We start from the raw sequence: 21,103 nt of genomic DNA, 5'->3' as shown, positions 1-21,103 counted from the left end.
AGTATTTCTTGGAATGTTATAGCTTTGATAGCCGGCTCTTGTATACATTTAATTGTTATAAACTTTTCGATAATCCATTTTGTTTTATTTTTCGCTTAATAAACAAAAATTAGTAAAAGTTAACTAAAAGGAAAGCCTGCAAACATTCCTGCCTTAATTTTCCCATGGAAACCTTTCATTTTGCGGACATGAACAAACAATTTAACTCAGCTGCCGCGTTGATTACCACTGTGAACTGACCTGTTGTATTTGCACCTATTATTTATATTTACTCTGGGCAAAGATCTCAGAACGAACCTCTGAACCACCTGCTCATCCAGGGAATTCATGTGGGATGCACTTACAATGGGGAGGAAATTAAATTCCATACAACAATGGGTTAGGGAACAAATGACATAAAAACAAATAAATTACGTTTTGTTGGATTAGAACAATCGAATACCCTTTTTACAATTTTCAAATATATTTTTATTAAACTATAGGACTTTTAATCCCTGTGTAATGCCTTTAAAACATTATAAAATATATATGAATGAATATATTTTCCATATTTGAGTTTACTTAAGCAATGAGTTCAACATTTACATTACATCAATATATATTCTTGGCAAGTTCAGAGTGCAGAATCCGAAACCACATTCCAGGGTATCAGAAACAGCAGTCAACAAAGTGGTTACACTGACACCTGCTTGAGCTTTGATTTGTGGTTTGAGGTGGCAAAAAGCCAGTCAAAGTTCAGCGCAGCTTGACAATGTTGTTGACGCTAATATTTATGTTTTGTTTTTTGTGTTCGTACTTTTCTTTTTTGTTTTTGTTTTTTTTTTTGTTTTGTTTATGCTTTATGTTGCACAAACTCATTTAAATGTTGAAGCCACTCCAAGGTTGGCACGTCCCGCAGCCAAAAGAAGAAAAAGCTGGAGAAAAATACAGAAAATATAAAAAATATAGAGTGGCACGCTTGGCGACTGTTGATCCTGGGCGCTTTGATGTCTCTGTGTGATTCCTTCCCAGGAAAGAAATTCTGCATGCCGCTCACGTTTTGGCAATTTCTCATAAAACAAACGACCATTAACGCCTTTAAGTTGTCGGCAGCATTTTGCCAGCTTTTCCACCCCCCGCCCCCCTTTGCCACTATCTCTGTGCTTTTTTTTGACATAGGGCTTGAGACTTGAGGCTTCTTGGTTGAGGCTTGGTTGACTTGGTTCGTGCCTCATATTAAGTTGTCAGCCAGCTTGAGCCACTCCCCCTCCGCCCCCCTTGTGGCCCTCTAAAAATATGTATAAATATACGTATATGAACAGCTCCCAGGAAGTGCAGTTACTTTGTTGTTGCTGGTCCTAAGCCCCGTTTAATGGGCGAATTTCGTTCATTCTTCACGGCTGCATACACTCGGAGAAAATAAATACCACCGATCTTCAGTCTGTTGAAATACATTTTCCAAAACATCAAACACTCTTTACACAATTTGTTAATAGAAAAAAATCATCTTTAAGATAATTTTAAGGGACAGTTTAATGCTTATCCAATAATTAAATTTGTTATTTTACTATATTAAATGTTTTTTGTATCCAAAGATAAGTTTAGGAATAGTTTAGTACTAAAACTATAATAATTAATAATATTAATAATCAAAATAATTATAAACTTTACAAAAATGAAAATAATTTTTTGTTTTTTTTTTATTTGATAACTACAAATTTTTATGAAAAAAAAACAAACAAAAAATATAAACTACCGGAATCCCTATACGCAATCCCTTTTGAAAATTATATTAATTATTTAGCAGTATTTCAAGCGTACTCATTATTTCTCCCTGTGGACCGGACCGATTGCAGGGAAACTATCGATGCTGCAGCACCGCCCAAACACCAACCACCCACCACCCACAAGCCACCCACCCAACCGCTGACACAACAAAGCCAATTTGCGTGCGTAATTTGTGGCACTTAGAAGCTACGTGACAAAGATGCGGATGCTCCATGGGATGTCCTCATCCTGCCACATTCAGGTGCCTTTGGCTGTCATTTGTCTGCATTAGTGGGGCGCAAAAGAAAAAACAAATGTTGAGGACGGGATGTGGAGCAGTCCATCAATTTGCATTACTCGCCTACCTGAACTGTGAGTTTTCGGCCCTCCAACAATTGCGCGTAATTAATGTGTCTAATTAACTTACAAATTTGCTCGAAAAAAATTAAAAAAGCAAACCTAGTTCTTGGTAATATTACCAGCATTAATTGTGATCATTAAAAATTATTTATCAAGAAGAACAATTCTTTTAAATCGTTCCGCTTGCTTACATGGATATTTTATTTAAGAGACTTGTGGTTGTATCCATGCTACAAAACTTACAAAAATGGTTGTTTTCTACTATAAATTATGAAAATACGATTTTTATTTCAGTTCTCGCCGACTAAAATATTCTCGTTTCGCTGTATTTTGTACGCATTTTTATTGCTATGATGATTGTTGCTAACTTTTATGAGACATGTTCGGGGTTCTATACATTTTGTTTTTGTTTTTTATTCCAATGTTTTTATGACCCTCTTGCTTTGGCTGTTAGTGCATACATATTGTAATAATCTGAGACTGAGTTATAACCCCTTTGTGGGTTTCGGTATCAAATTTTATGAGACCACGTGTGACTTCGGCACTCTTAACCCCTTGGTGCCGCCGTCCAACCAAAATACTTATTATAAAAACTTCAGATTGAGGCTGACATTGTGTAAGATCCCTATTTTCCATACCATTTAGATCCCCTATGTATAGTTTTTTCATCAGATTTATTTTATTCTGACAGCTCAATTAATTTCTGTTCGTTTCCTTCTTGGAAAAGCTGATAAATTTTGAGATATTTACCACATTTTGTGTTTTCAATTTGTTTACATATGTGGTTAATTTATTTTCAGCTGACTTTTTTGGTTCCAACCAATTTGTTAGATCATTTTGCATGTTTTCGGGGTATTTTTTGTGTCGCCTTTTGATTGTCAGTTATTTGTTTAAATGAAAATTAATTGCTTTATTGGCAGCCGGGCAGATTCATCAGTAAAACTTCTCTTTCTCTACATGTTTCCTCTTTTCTGGCTATCGTTCTGTCTAGAGTCCCAATGGCCTCAATATGCTGGTGTTTTTTTTTTTTTATATTTTTCTTTTTTTTTTTTTGTAGCTGATTATGAAAGCAGCAGGGGAATCGCTCGTTTATATATATATATTTTTATAAAAATGCGTGTGCCTGTTGTGTTGTGTTGCGTTGTGTTGTGTTGTGGATCGGTCGCATTCGGTTTGAGGAAGTGAATTCGAATTTCAATGACTTGAACTTCTATAAAAAGCATTTACGCAATTTGTTCTTCAGCTGTTCATGCTGCTGAATCAATTTGTTGTTGGAGTGCTCGGTGCGTTTTATTACACACATTTTAGTTGGCTTTATTTATAGGCAGCCGTTAGCTGATAACAACACTCGTCGGCTACAGCGATATTCCACAAGTAGTAAAAAGCCAGCCCCTCCAACCTCTGATTATTGATTGCGTTTTATTGAATGAATATTAATTAATGCCAATAAATTGGTCAAAAGGCAGCACTGTGAAAAATTTAATTATTTTAGACCAAGAATAGGTAGAAAATAGTTGTTTTCCATTTTAATCTAGATTTGGACATAGAAAATTAGCGCATTTATAATCTTTAAGAAGATAAAGAAAAAATGCTTTTTTGAATATCGAAATGCGTTTTTAAATTTAAGAAAATCTCACAAAAGAAATAAGAATATGATGAAAAAATAATACAATATTTATTTATAAGTTTTAGTGAAATTGTTTAAAAATCTTATTAAAATCATTATGATTTGGACCCATTTATTCCCTATATTATCTGGTTTTAAGGTTATTTTCCCTGAGTGTCTATTAGAACTTCAGCAGGTTAATGAGGCCTAGGCTAAGAAATGCTGTCCTCCTTAACCCTTTTTGGCCAAAGTTCGAGCTGCTGTGCATTACGACGCTTTTCATTTCTCTTTTCGCCTGAAACCCGAGCTCAATTAGAAAAGGCAAGTTCGGAGAGACTACCAACAGCCCCATTTTCCAGCCCGAATTTTAGCAGGGAACAACATTTTGGCTTCCCGTTGCCGTTTTTGGAGTGCTTCTGCTACAATTTTATTTGACCGACAACAAAAGCATCGGGACAGACACAGAGAGTATCAGTTGAAGTTTTGTGCCGGCAGAAACATTTCTGTGGCCACGTGTGTATTCAGTTTTAATTTATCTAAACTTTTGCAAGTTTTAACTGACTGCTTCCCCCCCCTTTCCCCCCTTCCCCCCTTCCCACCTGCCCAACTCCACAACCGCAATTTGCAATCTGACCTTTTAACCCCTTGGCACACGGACCTCCCCGAAAAAGCGGGAAAAGCGGGAAAGCCAGACAAGGCGACCTTGTAACCACAGCAACAGCAAGGAACACTAAAAACGGGGAATCCCCTGCTCTTCTCGCTGAAAACAAAGATGCCAAATTCGCAATTTCGAGATTGCAGCATTTATCATCATTTGCTGGCATTTAAATATCGCTATTCGCTCGATTACTATAATTATTACGGCAGTAAATAATGAATTTCCATAATTTTGAAGACCTAACATGCGTGGGTTGTGACGAAAACTGATGAATGCAACAGGTGTTAAGGTAGCTGGTGCTTAAATCATCATGTTACAGTTAAAAAAAAAAGTGCAAATAAATGTAAATATGATATTTCGAAAAAAAACATTGGTAAACAAAAAATAGTTGATCTAACAATATACATAGTTTACAGCTTAGATCATGGCAAACAAGACCTAGTTTTATCGTTATCTTTGCTCTTCAGAGGAATTACAAGATAACCACTCTTTGCGTTTGTAAAATATAAGATATGTATATCTTGTAATTTGCATTGTTGCACTATGAACGCCGATAAGTTTGAGCAGATAACTGCAGGACGGTCCAACTAATATTTATTATTCATCACGAAGACAGTTCAAGGAGGTGACAATTATTCTCGGTAGCTTATCGTCTGTCTGCAGACCTCAAATAGCGAAAGGTGAACGCACGACTGACGTCCGTCAGTCCGTCCGCAAAAGTGAGGTCACCCTGTACTTGGGCTGCATTCCGAGCACTACGAATACCCATCAGCGATCAGCGAGATTTATGCAAACTCCAGGCGACCGGGTCGCGAATCTGTGTCATTTGCATCCAACCCAGCAGTCGACCGAACAAAAAGTTTGGTGTATTCGACTAGGTAATACCCTATAGTAAGTATTTTTCCCATCAACATATCAGGCAAACGGCTAGAGTTTTGTGAGATTTGGTGACCCCAAACCCATATTTAATTAGCTTTTTTGGTCGATAGCCAACTCCATTGAAACCCATTTTCGTAGTGGTGTTCCTCTTTTTTGTCTTTATCTAACCATTTCCCAATCCAAATACCCTCCTAACTGAAAAAGTACCCCGTAGAGCTAGTCATAAGTGCAAAAATGCAAAACTGAAAACGAGTAAGTCACTGGGAGTTGGAGTCCCAATCGGATGATGTCATAGGCGCAGGAAGGCAGCCAAATGATATCACCAGCCGCAAAACTATTTGCTGCATAAACCAGATTGCCAGTGGCGCTAAGTACAGTGTTCTGCAATTATTACCATCAGGCTCCGAAATCGGAGGACGCCAGAGGCCATTAATCAAAGTTCGGCCATCAAGATGTTAACATCGAAATTACACAGTCGTAAAATTGAAGAACCGAGGAAACTGCAATCCAGCGGATCGACTTTTGGAGAGCGGCTAAGCCACCCAAGCCAGCTCGCTCCCCATTCTCCTCCTGAAAATCTCTTGGTGGGCGATGCAAATCGCAAATGGCAGAGCCGCCGGCGGGTGACGCTAGATGATGATGCAGTGCACAGATAAAAAAAAACAGCACAATATTAAAGCTATATACTATATACAAATATTATACTTAGGTACATAATGCTACAAGGGAAGCGAATCACATCACAGACTTCCCTGAATTGAAAATAATATTAACATAATAGTGTAATAGTCGCACACAGGTAAGGTAAAAAATCATCATATTGTATACACTTTTTTTTCAGTGTACGTCACCAGTGCGAATGCTGCCCCACCGAGTGGGGCAAGATGCAGTCGGCATGGAGCGTGTTTAATTGCTTGCAATTTGTTTTAGACACTCCGCGGCTACCTAAGCCATACACTTGCCACAGTGGAGATTGGCCTGTGATGGACTAGTATTTGTATAACACAAAAAAAAAGCACAGCGAAAAGAAAAAGGTATAAAAAGATGGCAATAATTTTAGGTACTGCAAGAAATTATTAATTTTGTACCAGAACATTCTTTTTCTTTATTTTGTAGCACACCTATAAGCTTATAGCGTTAGAAGCAGTTCTAACTAATATTTCTCTTGAAGTTACACTGATTCATAAAATACCGACTTATATTTTCCCAAGTCTGCTATTTCTGATTCCCACTGTGGCCGGCGATCTGTGTCTATGTGGGCATGTGGGCCAGGCTATATGTTACAGCCACTCACAATGGGCAGACGGTCGTATGAAAATTTTCGGTTTTGCATTACAGCAACTCATTAGGCACGCACAGACGCCGTGAGACGAGTGACGAGTGACGAACGACAAAGGGGCGGCGATGGTGACGAAGGCGCCTCGTTGTAGGTCAGCTCGTCGGCGACTCAGCTCTAGCTGCAGGGAAAGAAAAATTTGCATTGGACGATCAACAATTTTAAGATTTCACATCGTTTATTATCATTTACACAAAAAATATGCGATATTTTTAATATCAGTTTTATTATTATTATTCTGATAAAAAAATCAGCAGTATAAGTCGAAACTGGTCCTTTCTAAACGGTTCTCGATTAAGTAGAATTTTCAATGTAAAAGAGATATTTTTTTATTGTGAACACCCACCCTAAAAGGTTACAATTAATGAAGAGATCTATTTTACCCTATCAAATTGATTTTGAGCTATTAATTTCTTTCTGTGTGCGACTCAATTGCGACGCCGGGAGTGCTTCACAGTTCAGTCGCTTTTTGCCGGTTTTTCAACTTGATTCTCTCATATTTTTGTTTGGGTTTTCTGCTTTTTAGCTTATGGCTTTTTGTGCCTCAACTTTAAACTTAATTACCTGAGTGAGTGTGTACAAATATATATATGGAGGCGATTGGGCACTACGCCTAGTCCGCAGATTGTTTAATAGCCACATCACTTTTTATTTTATTATATTTCCATTTCGTGTTGCCAACTTCCTTATGGGACAAGTCTGTGGCACGTGTAAGATAAATGCTTAAGTACTACACTGGTTATTCGAAACGAGACTTGGATTTAGTTTACCAGTATCCTTTACACATACTAAGCGATCAACTGATTTAAATTCAAACATAAAAACAATCTGTTTTTGTTAAATTTTGAAAACGGAGATGGAAAAAACTATAAATATCAGATATCACTATATCAGACACCCAGATCTCAGACTTTGCTGACTTTGCTGACTTTGCCGAATAAAATTAGGATCATTAAAAACTTAATCTTTAAGTGTTTAATTCGTTACTACTCAAATCAAATCTATCTTTTTAACTATTTATTAATATTTTTTGGTGGGAATGCAACAAGTCAATGGGATAAATGAAAATAATGAACATTTTCTTTACTGCTGAGAAAAGAGCTGAGGAGAAAAGCCTCAAAAGCGTTTGGCACACGACGTCAGCCGGGCCAATATCTATAAATTAAATATTGACGTAGCCGGCGGTTAACTTATCGTACCGACAGACTTATCGTTTCCCCACTGACGACACCGACCTCGGATCGGGCTTATCGCCTTACCCAGATATTACCTCATCACTGGCTAATCGTAAAACCGTGGCGGGGAATCAATCAAATGGCCCAAAAAACACATTTTTGTGGCCCACCAATTTTCGACAAATTCTCCAGGCTCTGTTTTCTTATTTATTTATTTTTTTTTTGCCTTTTTCTATGCCTATATTTATTTTTTTTCCGACTTTCTGGCGTATGCAAAAGGCGTCGCGGAATGAGCAGAGGAACTGTCTTGGAAGCGGCATAAATTATCCGGCTTAGGCCATGCCAATCTAAGTTTAAAGACTGTCTGCCGGGTTTTTGTTTTTTTTTTTGCAGTTTTTATTTGTAGCTTTTTTTTTGTCTGGGCTCAGCGATTGCGACGTGTTTGGCGCACCAAGTGGGCGCGGCCAATATGCAAAACACGTTTCCCGATCCAATCCGATCCGATCCGATCCCCGCCGATAGGCCCATATGCTCCCGATGCCCAAAAACAAAAAACATGGGGTTCTGGGCAAGCGAACGCTTTACTCTGCATTTGGGGGATCATAATGACACTAATGTGGATCAGATAAGAGGGTGACTTTTATGCATAACTTGCGCGGAAAAAGAGTTGAGACCTTATGGCAAGTATATAATTTATGTCTGAATTTAGGTCTGGTATGGTATCAATAAAATCAGAGAAAATGGAATGGCTAAAATTTAATAGTTTGACCTTTGTTTTTGTAATAATATTTTAAAAATTATACCAATAACTTTTTTTCCCTTGCTAACATAGTTTTTAAAGACTTTCTCCATAATGTCGCAGTGCTTAAGCCCTGGACTGCAGTTGTTAATGTTGTTGTTGTTGATGTTTTGACGGTGCTAACCAAACTAACCTCAAAAAAGCAGAAAGAAAATCGGGCAATGAGAATGGGCTGGCATTATGTGGGTAGACAACTAGATGGAGGTGACCTCAAGTGAGGCACCCAGAACAAAAGCCCGCCCGCTGCAACAAAGGTAACCTCCTGAATTGCATCCTCGTGCCCTCTCCCTCTCCCCCTTGCTCCGTGTTGCCATCTCGCTTGCTCCTGGAGGCTGCAGTTGTTGTCAAGTGCAACGTCATCCTGCTTATTAAAGGTATTACAATGCGAAAAGGAAAAATACAAAATAAAGAGTGCAACAGTAGACAACAAGTAAACGTAATTACAGCCGAGCCTCTGTTACTTTTGCTGCCTCAAAATCTGTTAAGATTTACACTGGAAAGAAAAGTGGGCAGTTAAAATTGGGATATCAAAACGAAAGCTAACATGTGAATTTAAAACAAATTTATGCTATAAATTCCCAACACTATTTAAGTTTTTCCTAAGATCTATAGAAAAGCGCAGCAAATATGTCCCTAAAATTCTCAACTTTGTTTTCAAAAGTAAACTTGAAAAACCTAAGTCTTACTAAAAATTAAGGGAAGTTTAAAATTATATTTCGTTAAGATCAGTATTCCTTTTCAATGACATTGTTATAAGCAATCGTTATTTAAAATTGCCAAATAGAAATATTTCTTCTTAAAATTTTTGTAAACCAAACAAAACCTTTGGAATAATTTTACTTTCTGAAATTCCTGTCACCAACAGATTTTTCCCAGTGCTCTTGTTGTTGGCTGTAGACCTCCTTCTCATTGTCACACAGCAGAACATATAGAAGTGCGGGGGAAATGGGGAATGGGGGATAGGGGTCTTGAGAGGGGACAACCTCTTGACTTGCGGCTTGTTGATTTCTTCTTTTCTTGGAGGGGATATGAAGGGACTCTATTCTGACGGGGGGGTGACTGTGTGTGTGGACTCGACTCGCATTGCTGCACATTTTCCGCGGCTGCAGGCAGAAAAACAGAAAAGTTATTTCTTCTATGATTCCAACACTTGAACTGCATTAGCGTAAGCTGCACCTACATGGGCATAGCCCCCAAAAGACATCTATCCATCATAACTGGGTCTGAAAAACAGCCTCAGTCTTCGTATTCGTCTCTCAATCTCGACCGCTGGCAATACATCAATGGCTGTCAAACTGTCGATGGGGTCCAAAGTGCGAGGCTTTTTCACTCGAGAGCCCTGTCACTTGGAAGGCCACGCCGTATTATAAACCATCCTAGACCATTAACATAAGCCATTTGGCAAGTTCTATGACCCAGTGAAAAACAATTTGCCACTTCTCAAAAGCAACAAGTTATGGAGAAATACATATATGTTTTATGTAAATTTCTGAGAAAATGTTCGCTTGTAATGAGGTAGTTAGCCTAAACATTTGGGATTGAGTTTAACACGGGATTAGATGTCCACAAGTGACGATTACCATATTCACTACGTTTTACTTTTAACCGTGGAATATAAGTCCAATGAGCTTTTAGTTACAGAACTAAAATGTGAAAGAGATTCAATATTTGTGCAAAAATCTATCTAACGTTTAGTTATCGTTCGATTTGGTAACCTATCCATCTAAGCATATATCTCTCTTATCTAACTGCCCATCGTGTTCCCTAAAAACTTGTGACCAATGTCTGTGGGATGTCAGCTTGGAACTCCAAGGTCAAGTTTTTACTGATTCAGGCCAAAAAAAAAAAACAAAACAAAAAAAATAGAAATAGAAATAGAAATCGTGGCCGCCTGAAGTTAATACTTGATTTTTTGTTTTCTTTTGGTCTATTTCTATGTCTTTTTTTCTCTTTTTTTTGGCGGCACGTTTCATTTCAATAAGAGCAACACACACACAGAAACAGGAAATAAATCAAGTTTGGCTTTTGGTCAAGAGTCAACGTTGTTGTTGTCCGATGACAGCGACAAATATTTGTCTTTTGACAGCTAATGGGTCTCATTTAGTGATCGCCAGAAATCGGGGTCTCGGGGGATCGGGGGATTTTGGAAGATATAGGGGCGGCACCCCAGCGTCAAGCAGTCTGTTTGTCGCTTCGCCTTTAAATCTCGAATCGATCCAAATCGAACCGAATCGAATGGAAATAGATTTCGGTTTGCAAATTCACTGAAGTCGTCACATACCTGAAAAATAGACAGAGAAGGAGGTTTGTTAATTGAATTATTAATGCATAAATCAATAATAGCGGATGATAGCCATAATGATGCTGCTGATGATCGGGGAACTTGTTTCCGTTTTGCGTTTTATCGATCGAACAATAGGCTTAATGCACAGAGCACAGATCCACATTTCTCATCCAATGAGTCATTGGGAGATTTATGATATTAGTTTTGAAAAAAAAACACAAATCAAATATAATATGTAAAATTTTAGGTTACTTTCTTTTGCATACTTAAAATTGTGTATTAGTTAATTCATTTAAATTATTTATTTTAAAAGTCTAACTAAGTTTTCGTTTAACAATGCTCTTTTTACCTTAACACAATTAACTTATTTTACCAGTGATATCATTCATTCACAATCAACTCGAGTTCCGTTATCTTTATCAATTCCCTAAATTCCGGAGAATTTTCGCCTATTTTGTGGCTTGGATAATTACTGAAATCCGATTTCTGTAGTCTGGCAAGGGAACATCAGCTGATCACCTCGATATCCAACACGCTCCCTGGAAGCTAATGAACTTGCGGCAATGAAAGCGCTGACTAGGGCAAAAAATAATTTCTGCATTGGACACCGATTTGCCGGCAAACAGAACACTGAGTTATAATCTGAAGGCTCTTGTAGGCAAAATTATATATAGTCTATAGTCAGTGCAGCACATCCGACACCCCGCTTCGAATATTTGTGGGCTTAGTCAACCCTAACTTTTTCGATATTCGGGGCCAAAAAAAAGGTCTTGCTAATGGCGTTGATAAGGCAACTTGTTCTGGCCACAAATAAAATAATCATAAACTGTGGCAGCTTCTGCGGGCAGAGTCAAACAAACAGAAAAAAAAACCGAAAAACCAGTTTGGTTATAGTGACGATCTCACACGATTTTGGTCATGCAAATGTCAGCCGCATATGCATTAAATTAAGATTCATCAGCGCACGAGTGCCGGCAGTCCGTATATAAAAAAAAATATATATATATATATATATATATATATATATGTTTCGTTCCCAATCCGATCCCGTAACCTGGCCTCACTATCAGTCAGTTGACACCTTATCAACTTGGCAACAAAACATGAGCATCTGAAAACTATGCCACCCATGTACGTGGACTCTATATCTTATCTGTCCGGTCTGGGGTTTCTTCCAGAAACTCATAGCTTACATAGGCGACTTTGTTGGGGGAACATTTTTCTTTAATTGACTGCTCCATTCGCCGCTTTTGCCGGCAATTAGCTGAAAACTCTGCGCCTTTGTTCTCCGATGAAATATCAATAAAGTAGCTGACACGCCGAAAAATATATAAATATTTTATGCGGCCCAGTAGTTGCCAATTCGAAGTGTGAACACACTTTTAATGCTTATGGTGTTTTAAGCGTGGAATTCGCTATCGAAACTATCAGAAATATCGTTTGAAATCGATTTGTTTTTGATTTGATTTTGATTTGTTGCTGAAATCTTAGTTTAATTTAATTTATGATGCTTAAGAGGTTCTCTTACGTTAGGACTCACTTCAAATGTTTATGGTATATAAAGAAAGCTATCGATTGCAATGTAGGGCTATCGAAAAAATCGTTGAGATCGATCTTTGATTATCAGAAATGAACAAAACTTGGTCATCTTTTAAAACCATAATCTAAAATTCATGATACTATTCTTTATTTGTCTTCTTAGTTTTGTTTTTCGGCAATCTATAATTTCCTTAATGAAAAGTTCATCGATCTCTTACTATCACTTGATGTTTTAAGCTTTAATTTATTTATGACTTTATTGTGCTTTTTTAATTGCTGTCTTTAAATGATTAATTAAGGCTGATATAAAATTTTATATATTTATGACAAATCCATTATTAGTTTAATAGCTAATCTTTGTTATTGAATTGTTTGGTTTGCAATGCAATAAATATTGTTTTTTTTCTGACCCATGTTCATTAAGTAAGTAGCGAAATACCATTTTTAAAGTGTCCATTGGATCTTTTTACTAATTATAATTTAAAGCAAGCTTAAAATATTTTTTGATAGTCCCCGAAAAAATTGAGTATAGCAGAGGCCATGACAAACGTATCCAAAATGCCAGCGATTCAAATGGATCCCAAATCAAATCGAATCGAATCGAATCGAGTTGAAAATCAAAGTGTTTGCGAGCTTATTAAAGCATAAGCATATGCAAGTCGCGTAAGGCAATGGCAAATTAACGAATTTGCATAATTATGCATCATTTTGTGGCTTGTTTGATTGCTGCTTTTATGCTTTGTTTACTAATTAATTGGCTCGAAATTCGGCGCAGTTTGGCAGTCACTGGAGGCGTTTTGGAATTGATTGTTGAATTTATTTCGCCATTTAGGCTTGAGCAGCAATTAATACAAATTGAAAGGATGTTGGATTTCCATTGAAATGGGTGCCTCCTATTTATTTATCTTAATTTTCCCCGACTACGTCATGCTCCGAGTAATGACGATGATGCTGATGATGATGCAACTCCATTGGCATCGAGATTGGGGAGACGCCACATGGATATATATCTCGAACGCGATCTTCGGCAATACTGTGCAGGCATTTTTTTAATTTCCCCCGAAATAAAAAAGCATTTAAGATTAATGAAGGCGATGACTGAACAGAAGCTGATGTCACCCGCATCGTCAATATTTTAATTTTTTGTACATATTTTTCAGAGCCCATCCCAATTTCCGCTGCTCTGATTATGATTAACGATTAGAGCGCAAAGAAGTTGCCATCACGATCGATCTGTAATTGGCAGTCAATTACGTCAATTGAAAAATCGCCAAAGGCATTTCCGATGATTGAACTCATCCATCGTTTGACTTTAAAATTCAAAAAAGTTTCACTCTTTAATTTGCCCCTGGAGTTTAAACCCGTTTTATATATTTTTTGGAAGTGTTTATCTTTTTTTGTTTATCACTCACAAGCTTGCATATGGCCAAATTTTTTTAGTAGTAGTATTTAGTGGTTTTTATATTAACGCTTTTAATGCATTCAACATCTTGGTAAAGATCAATTATGAAATAAATTTAGCAAATAAACCTTAGCGTTTACAAATTTGAGTGATTTTATTTAAGCTGCAAGTATTGAATTAAGTAATTAGGTAAATATAAGATACAGGAAACTAGGCAAGTTTGTATGCCAATTTTATTGCCCATATATATAATTATATTGAATTTCTACGTGATCTGTATATTGAAATCACTAACATACAATGTTATAAACAGACAATCTGCATCCTTTGCCTTAATTGTATAACTATTTATTTGATGGGTAATCTAAATCAAAGTCGAACAATCTTAGAATCTCTATTGCTTAAATCACCTTTATCGATGGGCCCTGCGATGTCTTGAATTTGGAATGAGACCTACCCAAAAAAGCAGATTGCCTTGCATACTAAGTTTTTGCGATGGGATCATCATCTTTGATTCTTGGCAACCAATTTTCTAAGTTTTATTATAACTTTTTCGCATAAATAGAAAATTTAAATGCAATTTTCAAACACATTTTATGGCTTCATTTGCATGTAAAATGTTCCATTGCTCTTTGTGTGTCTTTTGTTCAGAAAGTTTGGGATGATGACACAATGGATATTTATATATATAGATAGATATGGTCCACCCACACTGCCTCCTGCACTTTGCAATAACTCAGAAGGCAAATTGCGACAGTTTAGGAATTTCCCCATCCCAAAAAATGCTGTTAATGGATGTTGGGTGATATTTTTTTGTATTTTATTGTTGCTTTTTTCTATTTTCAACATTTACGCAATGCAATAGTCAAACAATAATTGTTCATATGCCGGCCGACTCACTCTTTATATATATATATCGCATATATAGTATATATGTGCCCCCGCAGACGCGCCATGCAAATATTAAATTACAATAGTTGGTTGGGGGATACGAAGTGAGAAATATATAGTCAGGCTGAGCAATTGGTTTACCCTACACTTGGGAGTTATTTTTCAATGTTTAGTCTATGAGGCAAATAGTTGTTCATCTGAATTTTCACCTATACTTTTTGCCAACAATGAAATCAAATCATCGAGGGTGGAATGAACTCTGACGAACACGCTGTTCAGGTGTATAAAGCGATAGGGGCTAAAAGGGTTTTTATTTACAAATATTAATAATCAGAACTAGTTTTTTTTTTAGCTACAAATATGTAATACAATTTGCTTAGGGACATTACATATAATAATAAGAGTAATGCTTCGGTAGACAGCATTTAAATAAAAAAAATAAAAAAATAGAATTAAAGAAATAATTTCTAAATCAGTGGTATTTGAAATTTCTTAACTTGTAACATTAGGTTAAAATTGTATATTTACAATATTTAAAAGTAAAAATAATTTTAAAAATGTCTATTTGTAGGAAAGACATCGACCAATAGTTTATTTTAATTGTAGTTTTATTGCTTAACATGCAATTTTTAACGGAATAGTAACAGTTTTGGCTTCACAATGATTCTAAGTTATATTTCGGAACCCATTATAAAATAAAATAGTCTCCATTGCCTTATTAAGCAATTTTAAAGTGTTCACATTTTTGAATGAATCTATTAGTTTGGTTTTAGTATTTTTAGTTATTGCCATCACGCTATTCGCAGCTCCCATCTCCTAACTTTACTGGCCCGCTTCGGAATTAGAAACTTTCGTCTTTGGTATCTTGTGGCCATCTATTTATAAGTGCTTGCCTCATAGCCAAGATCTCCCCAATGATTCCCCGATTCCCCTAGTAAGTTCCTACAAAAATGCATACGTCAGCCAGGGAAAATAGATTCCGGATCCGCAGAACCGGCAAGTCTGGGAATCTGAGAATCCCGACCAGGTCAGATGCGGATGCCCTAATGACTAATGGTCGGAAGCCTTCTGGCACGCCAATTTGACAAAGTTAACAGTCGGCGATATCGCCAATCAGCATTATAGATATGGTCCCACAACTAGGAAGGGAAAAGTGAGCCAGACACTTCACTCGCACCTCGCACATCTCATATATAAACAGTTTTAAGTGTGCCAGTTGTCCCTGCCCCGCGGCCCCTCCCCCACCCCAAGTCCCCGCCCCCTTGGTCAATGTCTGAACTTGAGCTCAAGTGGGTGGAAAGGGGGGAGCTGCGTTAGGCAGCCTCAATGTAATATTTAAACAAATGCTCGCATGACTCTTTCACTGAAAATTGCATGTGATCGCTATGCGAATGTTCGGGTACACAGGGAGAAAAGATTTCGGAAGAAAATAACATTATTTTACTATCATTGGAAGCAATTGAAGTTAGAATAAAATGTGATTAAAAAATATAGTATTCGAAGATTAAGACAGCTTTTTTTTTATAGAAGCTATAAAACCAATAAGCTATTATAACTAATAATAAAGTTACAATAATTATGGGTACTTTAAAAAATGCTATATTTTGCTAATCTTAAATAATATAAAATTATATACAAGCATTATCTACTTTTTGGGGCCATTTTTTCAGTGAGCGCCTACAGCCAAAGTGGCAGATATATAGGCGGCCGATCACATGTGTGATCGAGGGTCCAACATCTTGTGTCCATATGTTGCACAAACAAACAATCGAAACAAAAACCGTGAAGCCACGAAAACAAGAAAACCAGAAAACAGAAAGCAAGGAGAACGAACCGAAGGGAATGTGCCAACGAAGGCATCTTTACACAGAAACCCAAAGAAAAACAAAGAAAACATAATCCCAAAAGCTGAAAAAGAAACCAAAATGATACAGCCAAGTCAAAAAAGCTGCGAAATGAATATTTTTCTCATCTGTTGGCTGCCGTTTTTGTCGGTTTTGGCTTTGGGTGCTTTAATTTTCCTTCTTGTTTGGTTTGCAGTTGCTGTTGATGATGCAAATATTATGACAGTTTGTTTGACAGATATCGGGGGCTATATCTCGGTGGAATGATGAGCGATATAAGCCAAAAGATCGCAGGGGAAAACGGAGGCACTTGTAAAGCCGGAAAAGGGCCATCAAAAAGGGGACCCATCTGTCGATGTAAACAACTCAATTCGGTTGCCAAGCAAAGATCAGTTCAAACAGGAAAGAAACCATCTGGAAAAGTTTCGCATTTCAGCTCTTATATGGATAGTGTAGTTACACGGAGTTCCGTCGCTAGTTGCAAAATTGCATTATTTAAATTGACACGTTTAATCATTTGTTTAGTGATTTTTACTTTTCTTAATTATATTAATTTTTTTTGAGTTCTTGTCCCTTTAACTTTTAAAATCAATTTTTGAATTGGATTAAAAAGTGTCAGCAACTGTGTAAATTTTCTTTTTTATCAGGCATATATTTAAACCAATTGAAGAAGATATATGGATTCAAAAAAACGCTCAAAATGTCAAAAGTTACCGACACACTTTATTAGCTGAATACATAGCTTTAAATAGAAATCAATTCGAAAAATAAAACCAATTGATAAGTAATATCTTCACCTTTTTAGGAAGTACAAATAGCTCATTCAAGTTCAGCTTTCCATTTTGAACGGATAAAACCCAAGATAAACGATATCTGGCACCGTAAAGCGAACGATAACACCGACTATAAGCTGCCGGGCCACCTGATCGTATACGCAATGTCCGATGACCGGCAATACGCATACGCCGGATGGGCAAAGGCGGAGGATGGTGTTATCTAACTGCAGCAGTGACCTCGTTTACAGCCCGATTTGCAGTGGCTCCTCCTTGAAAGTGAGCGTCCCACCGATAAGCCCTGACCAGGCGACATAAATGTGTACACATGTACGTATTATGCGAGTAAATATATGTTCGAATTTGTCCTCATTTACGCAACTTCCGATGTGATAAAAAGAGTCAGCGCTGCAGCAAAACAAATCAAAACAACAGTTGGAGCACAAATTAGATCACCAGAAATTGTCCAGCAGGTACTGTCCACAAAGCCAATTTTCGATTGGTCGGACCTCCATATACATACTCATACTTATATAATTTGAAATGTTAATTTAAGAAATTATTTCATTGCAAGACAACGTCTGTGGGCACCATGTCATTAACACGCTGATAACGCGCTATCATCGCTGCTCATTATGTAGGAAAAAAAAACACACACATATAGATAGAATTTAGAACTGGAACAATCGACTTCTCCACATAATAATTGGCAAAAACGTCCGAACACAATCGCATCATTCAAAAGCCAGCTGAAGTCGGTTGGATTTTGGAAATGTATAAAGGAAAATAATTCAGCGTCTGTTTTTCGAGACAGTGATAACCCCCGATGATGACCTGGGCTCAATGCTCTTGGCGATTTTATTTTTTTGGCCCCTGGTCAACTCAAAATCCGGTCCTTAACATTGCTGTAGCGGAGCGTTGGCATTTTCGAATTCAAATCACTTCCCATTAAATGGGGAGAGGGGGAAAACTATTTTCAAATCCACTTAAAATACACTCAGGGCACCAATATATTTTTATGCTAATCACCAAGCCGTGCTCGTTTTGTTTTTGTTTTTGTCTCTCTATTGGGAAAATAAAATGTGTGTCATAAAAAATAGTTCAAGTTCGTCGCCGAGTTTTGTCATACGGAGTAAGAGATCGTTAGAGATTCCAAAATGGAAGTGGCATAAAAATTGATTTCCAAGTCTTAAGGAAACGATATATACCTTAATGAAGCTGTTTTTTTTTTTTTGACAACTATATTAGAAGAGATTTATTAAGCTCATTTGTAGCCAAACTAAAGTTAAATATATAAATAAAAATAAAATACTTGAAGACAGAGTTTTGCTTAATCTGTGAATTCACGTATCTTATGATATCCCCATCTTGACTTTAACTTTTTGTTTTGGTTTTCCATAAAATCTCTAGGTAACCAAATTCTATAATCAAAGCCTTCAAAGTAGATTGTATAGCTGCACACAACGGTAAATTTCGACCAGCAATAAGTAGTCAGAGTCTGAACTTTTATCGTTGATAGTTTTAGTATTCGCTTTATAGCCCCGATCAAAGTTCCCCGACCACCGGAACCGTCTTAATCAATGCAAAAAAACAAAAAAAAACTGACAACGAGCGCTAAGAGTTCCCCAATTTCGCGGGTATCGTAACGCCGGTAGCATTGGCAGAACTTACCTTGGCATTTGTCAGCGGTACATGGCAGGCGTTGAGGACGAAGATCACGGCGAGGAGGCGCAGAAGCAGCGAGCCTGTGCAACCTATCCGCCCGTTTCTGATTCCGACCGAGGTCGCGATCGCGGGCGCTTGGGATCCCGGCGATCCCATCATCTTTATTCCGGGGGCACGTGGGTTATGTTACGGGATCTCTGGTATTTTTGGTTACTTTTGGCAGCTATTTGGGTTTTTGGTTTAGGTACTTGTGTGAAGGCAGTTTCGTTTCGTATTTGGGTTTGGTCTTAAACGGCTGGCAGGTTGTGGTTACGGCTATGGCACTGCACAGAGAAAAAATATCCCACGAAAAATTCAATTAGTTCTGTATTTCAGTAAAACGCTCATTGGCAAATGTTTAAAAAATTAACATAGCATGATAATGGTGAAATTATTCAAAGGATAATAAATTATTATTTTTTAAAACATTAACGAAGATTTTTTCTTTAAAGTTAATTATTGTATATTTAAAAAATGGATATTTTTGGTTTTGAATTTGGCAATAATTTCTTGGTTATCCTTCAGGTGTTTTTTCTCTGTGCACCTAAAAACAAGGGGGAAACAAATCGGAGAACACAGAAACGGGACGCGTTTCCCGACATCAGCAAAAAGTGCTGGACTTTGGTGAAACAAAAACCTCCGAAAAAAAGCGAAACCCGTAAAACCCTTAAGTTTCAGAAGTTTCCCCGAAAAAGCTGCCAGATCCCGGTTTCTTCGAGATTTTATTTTCACTCTTCCTAACGGATTTGTTCTTTTCCCTCTCTTTAGGGGTGCCACTCTTTTTTTTGGTTTCAATTTTTTTCTTAGTTAATTTTGTTTCACACGCGCGAGACACTGTTTTTCTTCGAGTGTATGGGTTCCTTAAATCGGATCAAAAGGAGCAAAAGATATCCTTGAATCGTTTTCACCAGGATATCGCAAGGATTTTTGGCGGCACTTTGTCGATGTGAGGGCACTCGAAAAAAAACAATCGCTCCAGAAAGAGAGCCAGAGTCACACCAAAAAACTAAAATAAAAACTGGAAACTGGAAACGCACCGTGGAATGTGCGACCGCCTGGAACGATGGCGCGCAACCTAATGAATTTCTGAATGTCCAAGAACCGGGGCTGCCATCGCTGCTGCCTCTGCCGCTGCTGCTTTTCTGCTTCCACGAAGACGGCGACGAAAACGCACGAAGGAAAATACGAGACGAAACGCTAAACGCGAAACACGAAGCGCTTTGCGTGCTCTTGTTATTGTTATAACGGGCGCTTAAGTGCCAAATGCAAGCCTGTTGCGTCGATGCACTTTCTCTCCGCTCTCTCTCTGTCTCTCTCTCTTGCTTCGCTCTCTCTCTCTGTCGCTCTCACTGTCTTTAGCCCCATCTCCCTTTCGCATGCGTGGGCATCCACTTACGCAAAGTTAGTCGCGCTTGCTCTCTCCTCGCGCTCTCCTTATCCTTTCCTTTCCCACACTCTCCTACACCCCTTTCTTTAAACCCCAGCCCCTGCGCTAAGGGCGTAGACAGGATTTAAAATAGAGGGTATTTAAAGGCACCTCAATTTAATTTATTAAAATTTCATTCGAATTAAATTGTTATCCTGTCGAGATGTCCGATGAAAAATATCATTTTATAATATGTTTTAAATCATATATATATATTATATTTATTATGTTTAATTCACTCCTGGATCCGCACCTGTCTTTACTATTGTAAAATGATTAAGCGATTCATGTCAAATAGAATACCATGCCCCCAAAATACCTTAAAAAAAAAGTACTCCAGATCCGCCCCTGTCCCACGCTCTCTGTGGGTCAAACTGATAAACAAGTGAAAACCGTTGCTCCTTGCTCTCTTTTCACCTTTTGTTGTTGCTGGGGCAGCCGGTTTGCAAATTATTTCTTTCCCTCCCACGAAAAGTACCGCATATATCGCACTTTTTTCTTCAGGTTCTATGCATTCGACACTTAAAAAAAATCAAAAAGACCTACGGATTTTCCTTAATAAGAAGCTTATTTTCTGTTATATTTCGCGGATGAAAAGGCATAATTTGACTTGAACACATTAACACAAAGACCAAAACAGAAAAATATTTCGATGCTTTAACATTTTAAAAATTAAAAAAA

General features: G+C 37.5%; 1 protein-coding gene across 19 annotated transcripts in view; it reads right to left on the bottom strand.

Annotated features, from left to right (window-relative positions):
* The window catches only part of LOC108137078 (basement membrane-specific heparan sulfate proteoglycan core protein), an 87,560-nt gene extending 67,426 nt beyond the window's left edge, over positions 1 to 20,134 (bottom strand). For all 19 annotated transcript variants that reach the window (XM_041707090.1, XM_017258584.2, XM_041707096.1 and 16 more), the window contains exons 1-2: positions 20,034 to 20,134; positions 18,964 to 19,280 (exon numbers count right to left, since the gene is read on the bottom strand). In XM_041707090.1, coding sequence (XP_041563024.1) covers positions 18,964 to 19,116 — 153 coding nt within the window. In that variant the 5' untranslated portion in view covers positions 19,117 to 19,280; positions 20,034 to 20,134. The remainder of the gene's footprint in view (positions 1 to 18,963; positions 19,281 to 20,033) is intronic.
* Positions 20,135 to 21,103: the final 969 nt, after the last annotated feature.

Source organism: Drosophila elegans, unplaced genomic scaffold, assembly GCF_018152505.1.
Source record: "Drosophila elegans isolate 14027-0461.03 unplaced genomic scaffold, ASM1815250v1 contig_149, whole genome shotgun sequence".
Taxonomy (NCBI): domain Eukaryota; kingdom Metazoa; phylum Arthropoda; class Insecta; order Diptera; family Drosophilidae; genus Drosophila; species Drosophila elegans.
The sequence above is the reverse complement of the archived record's forward strand: the minus strand, read 5'-3'. Positions and strand labels throughout refer to the sequence as shown.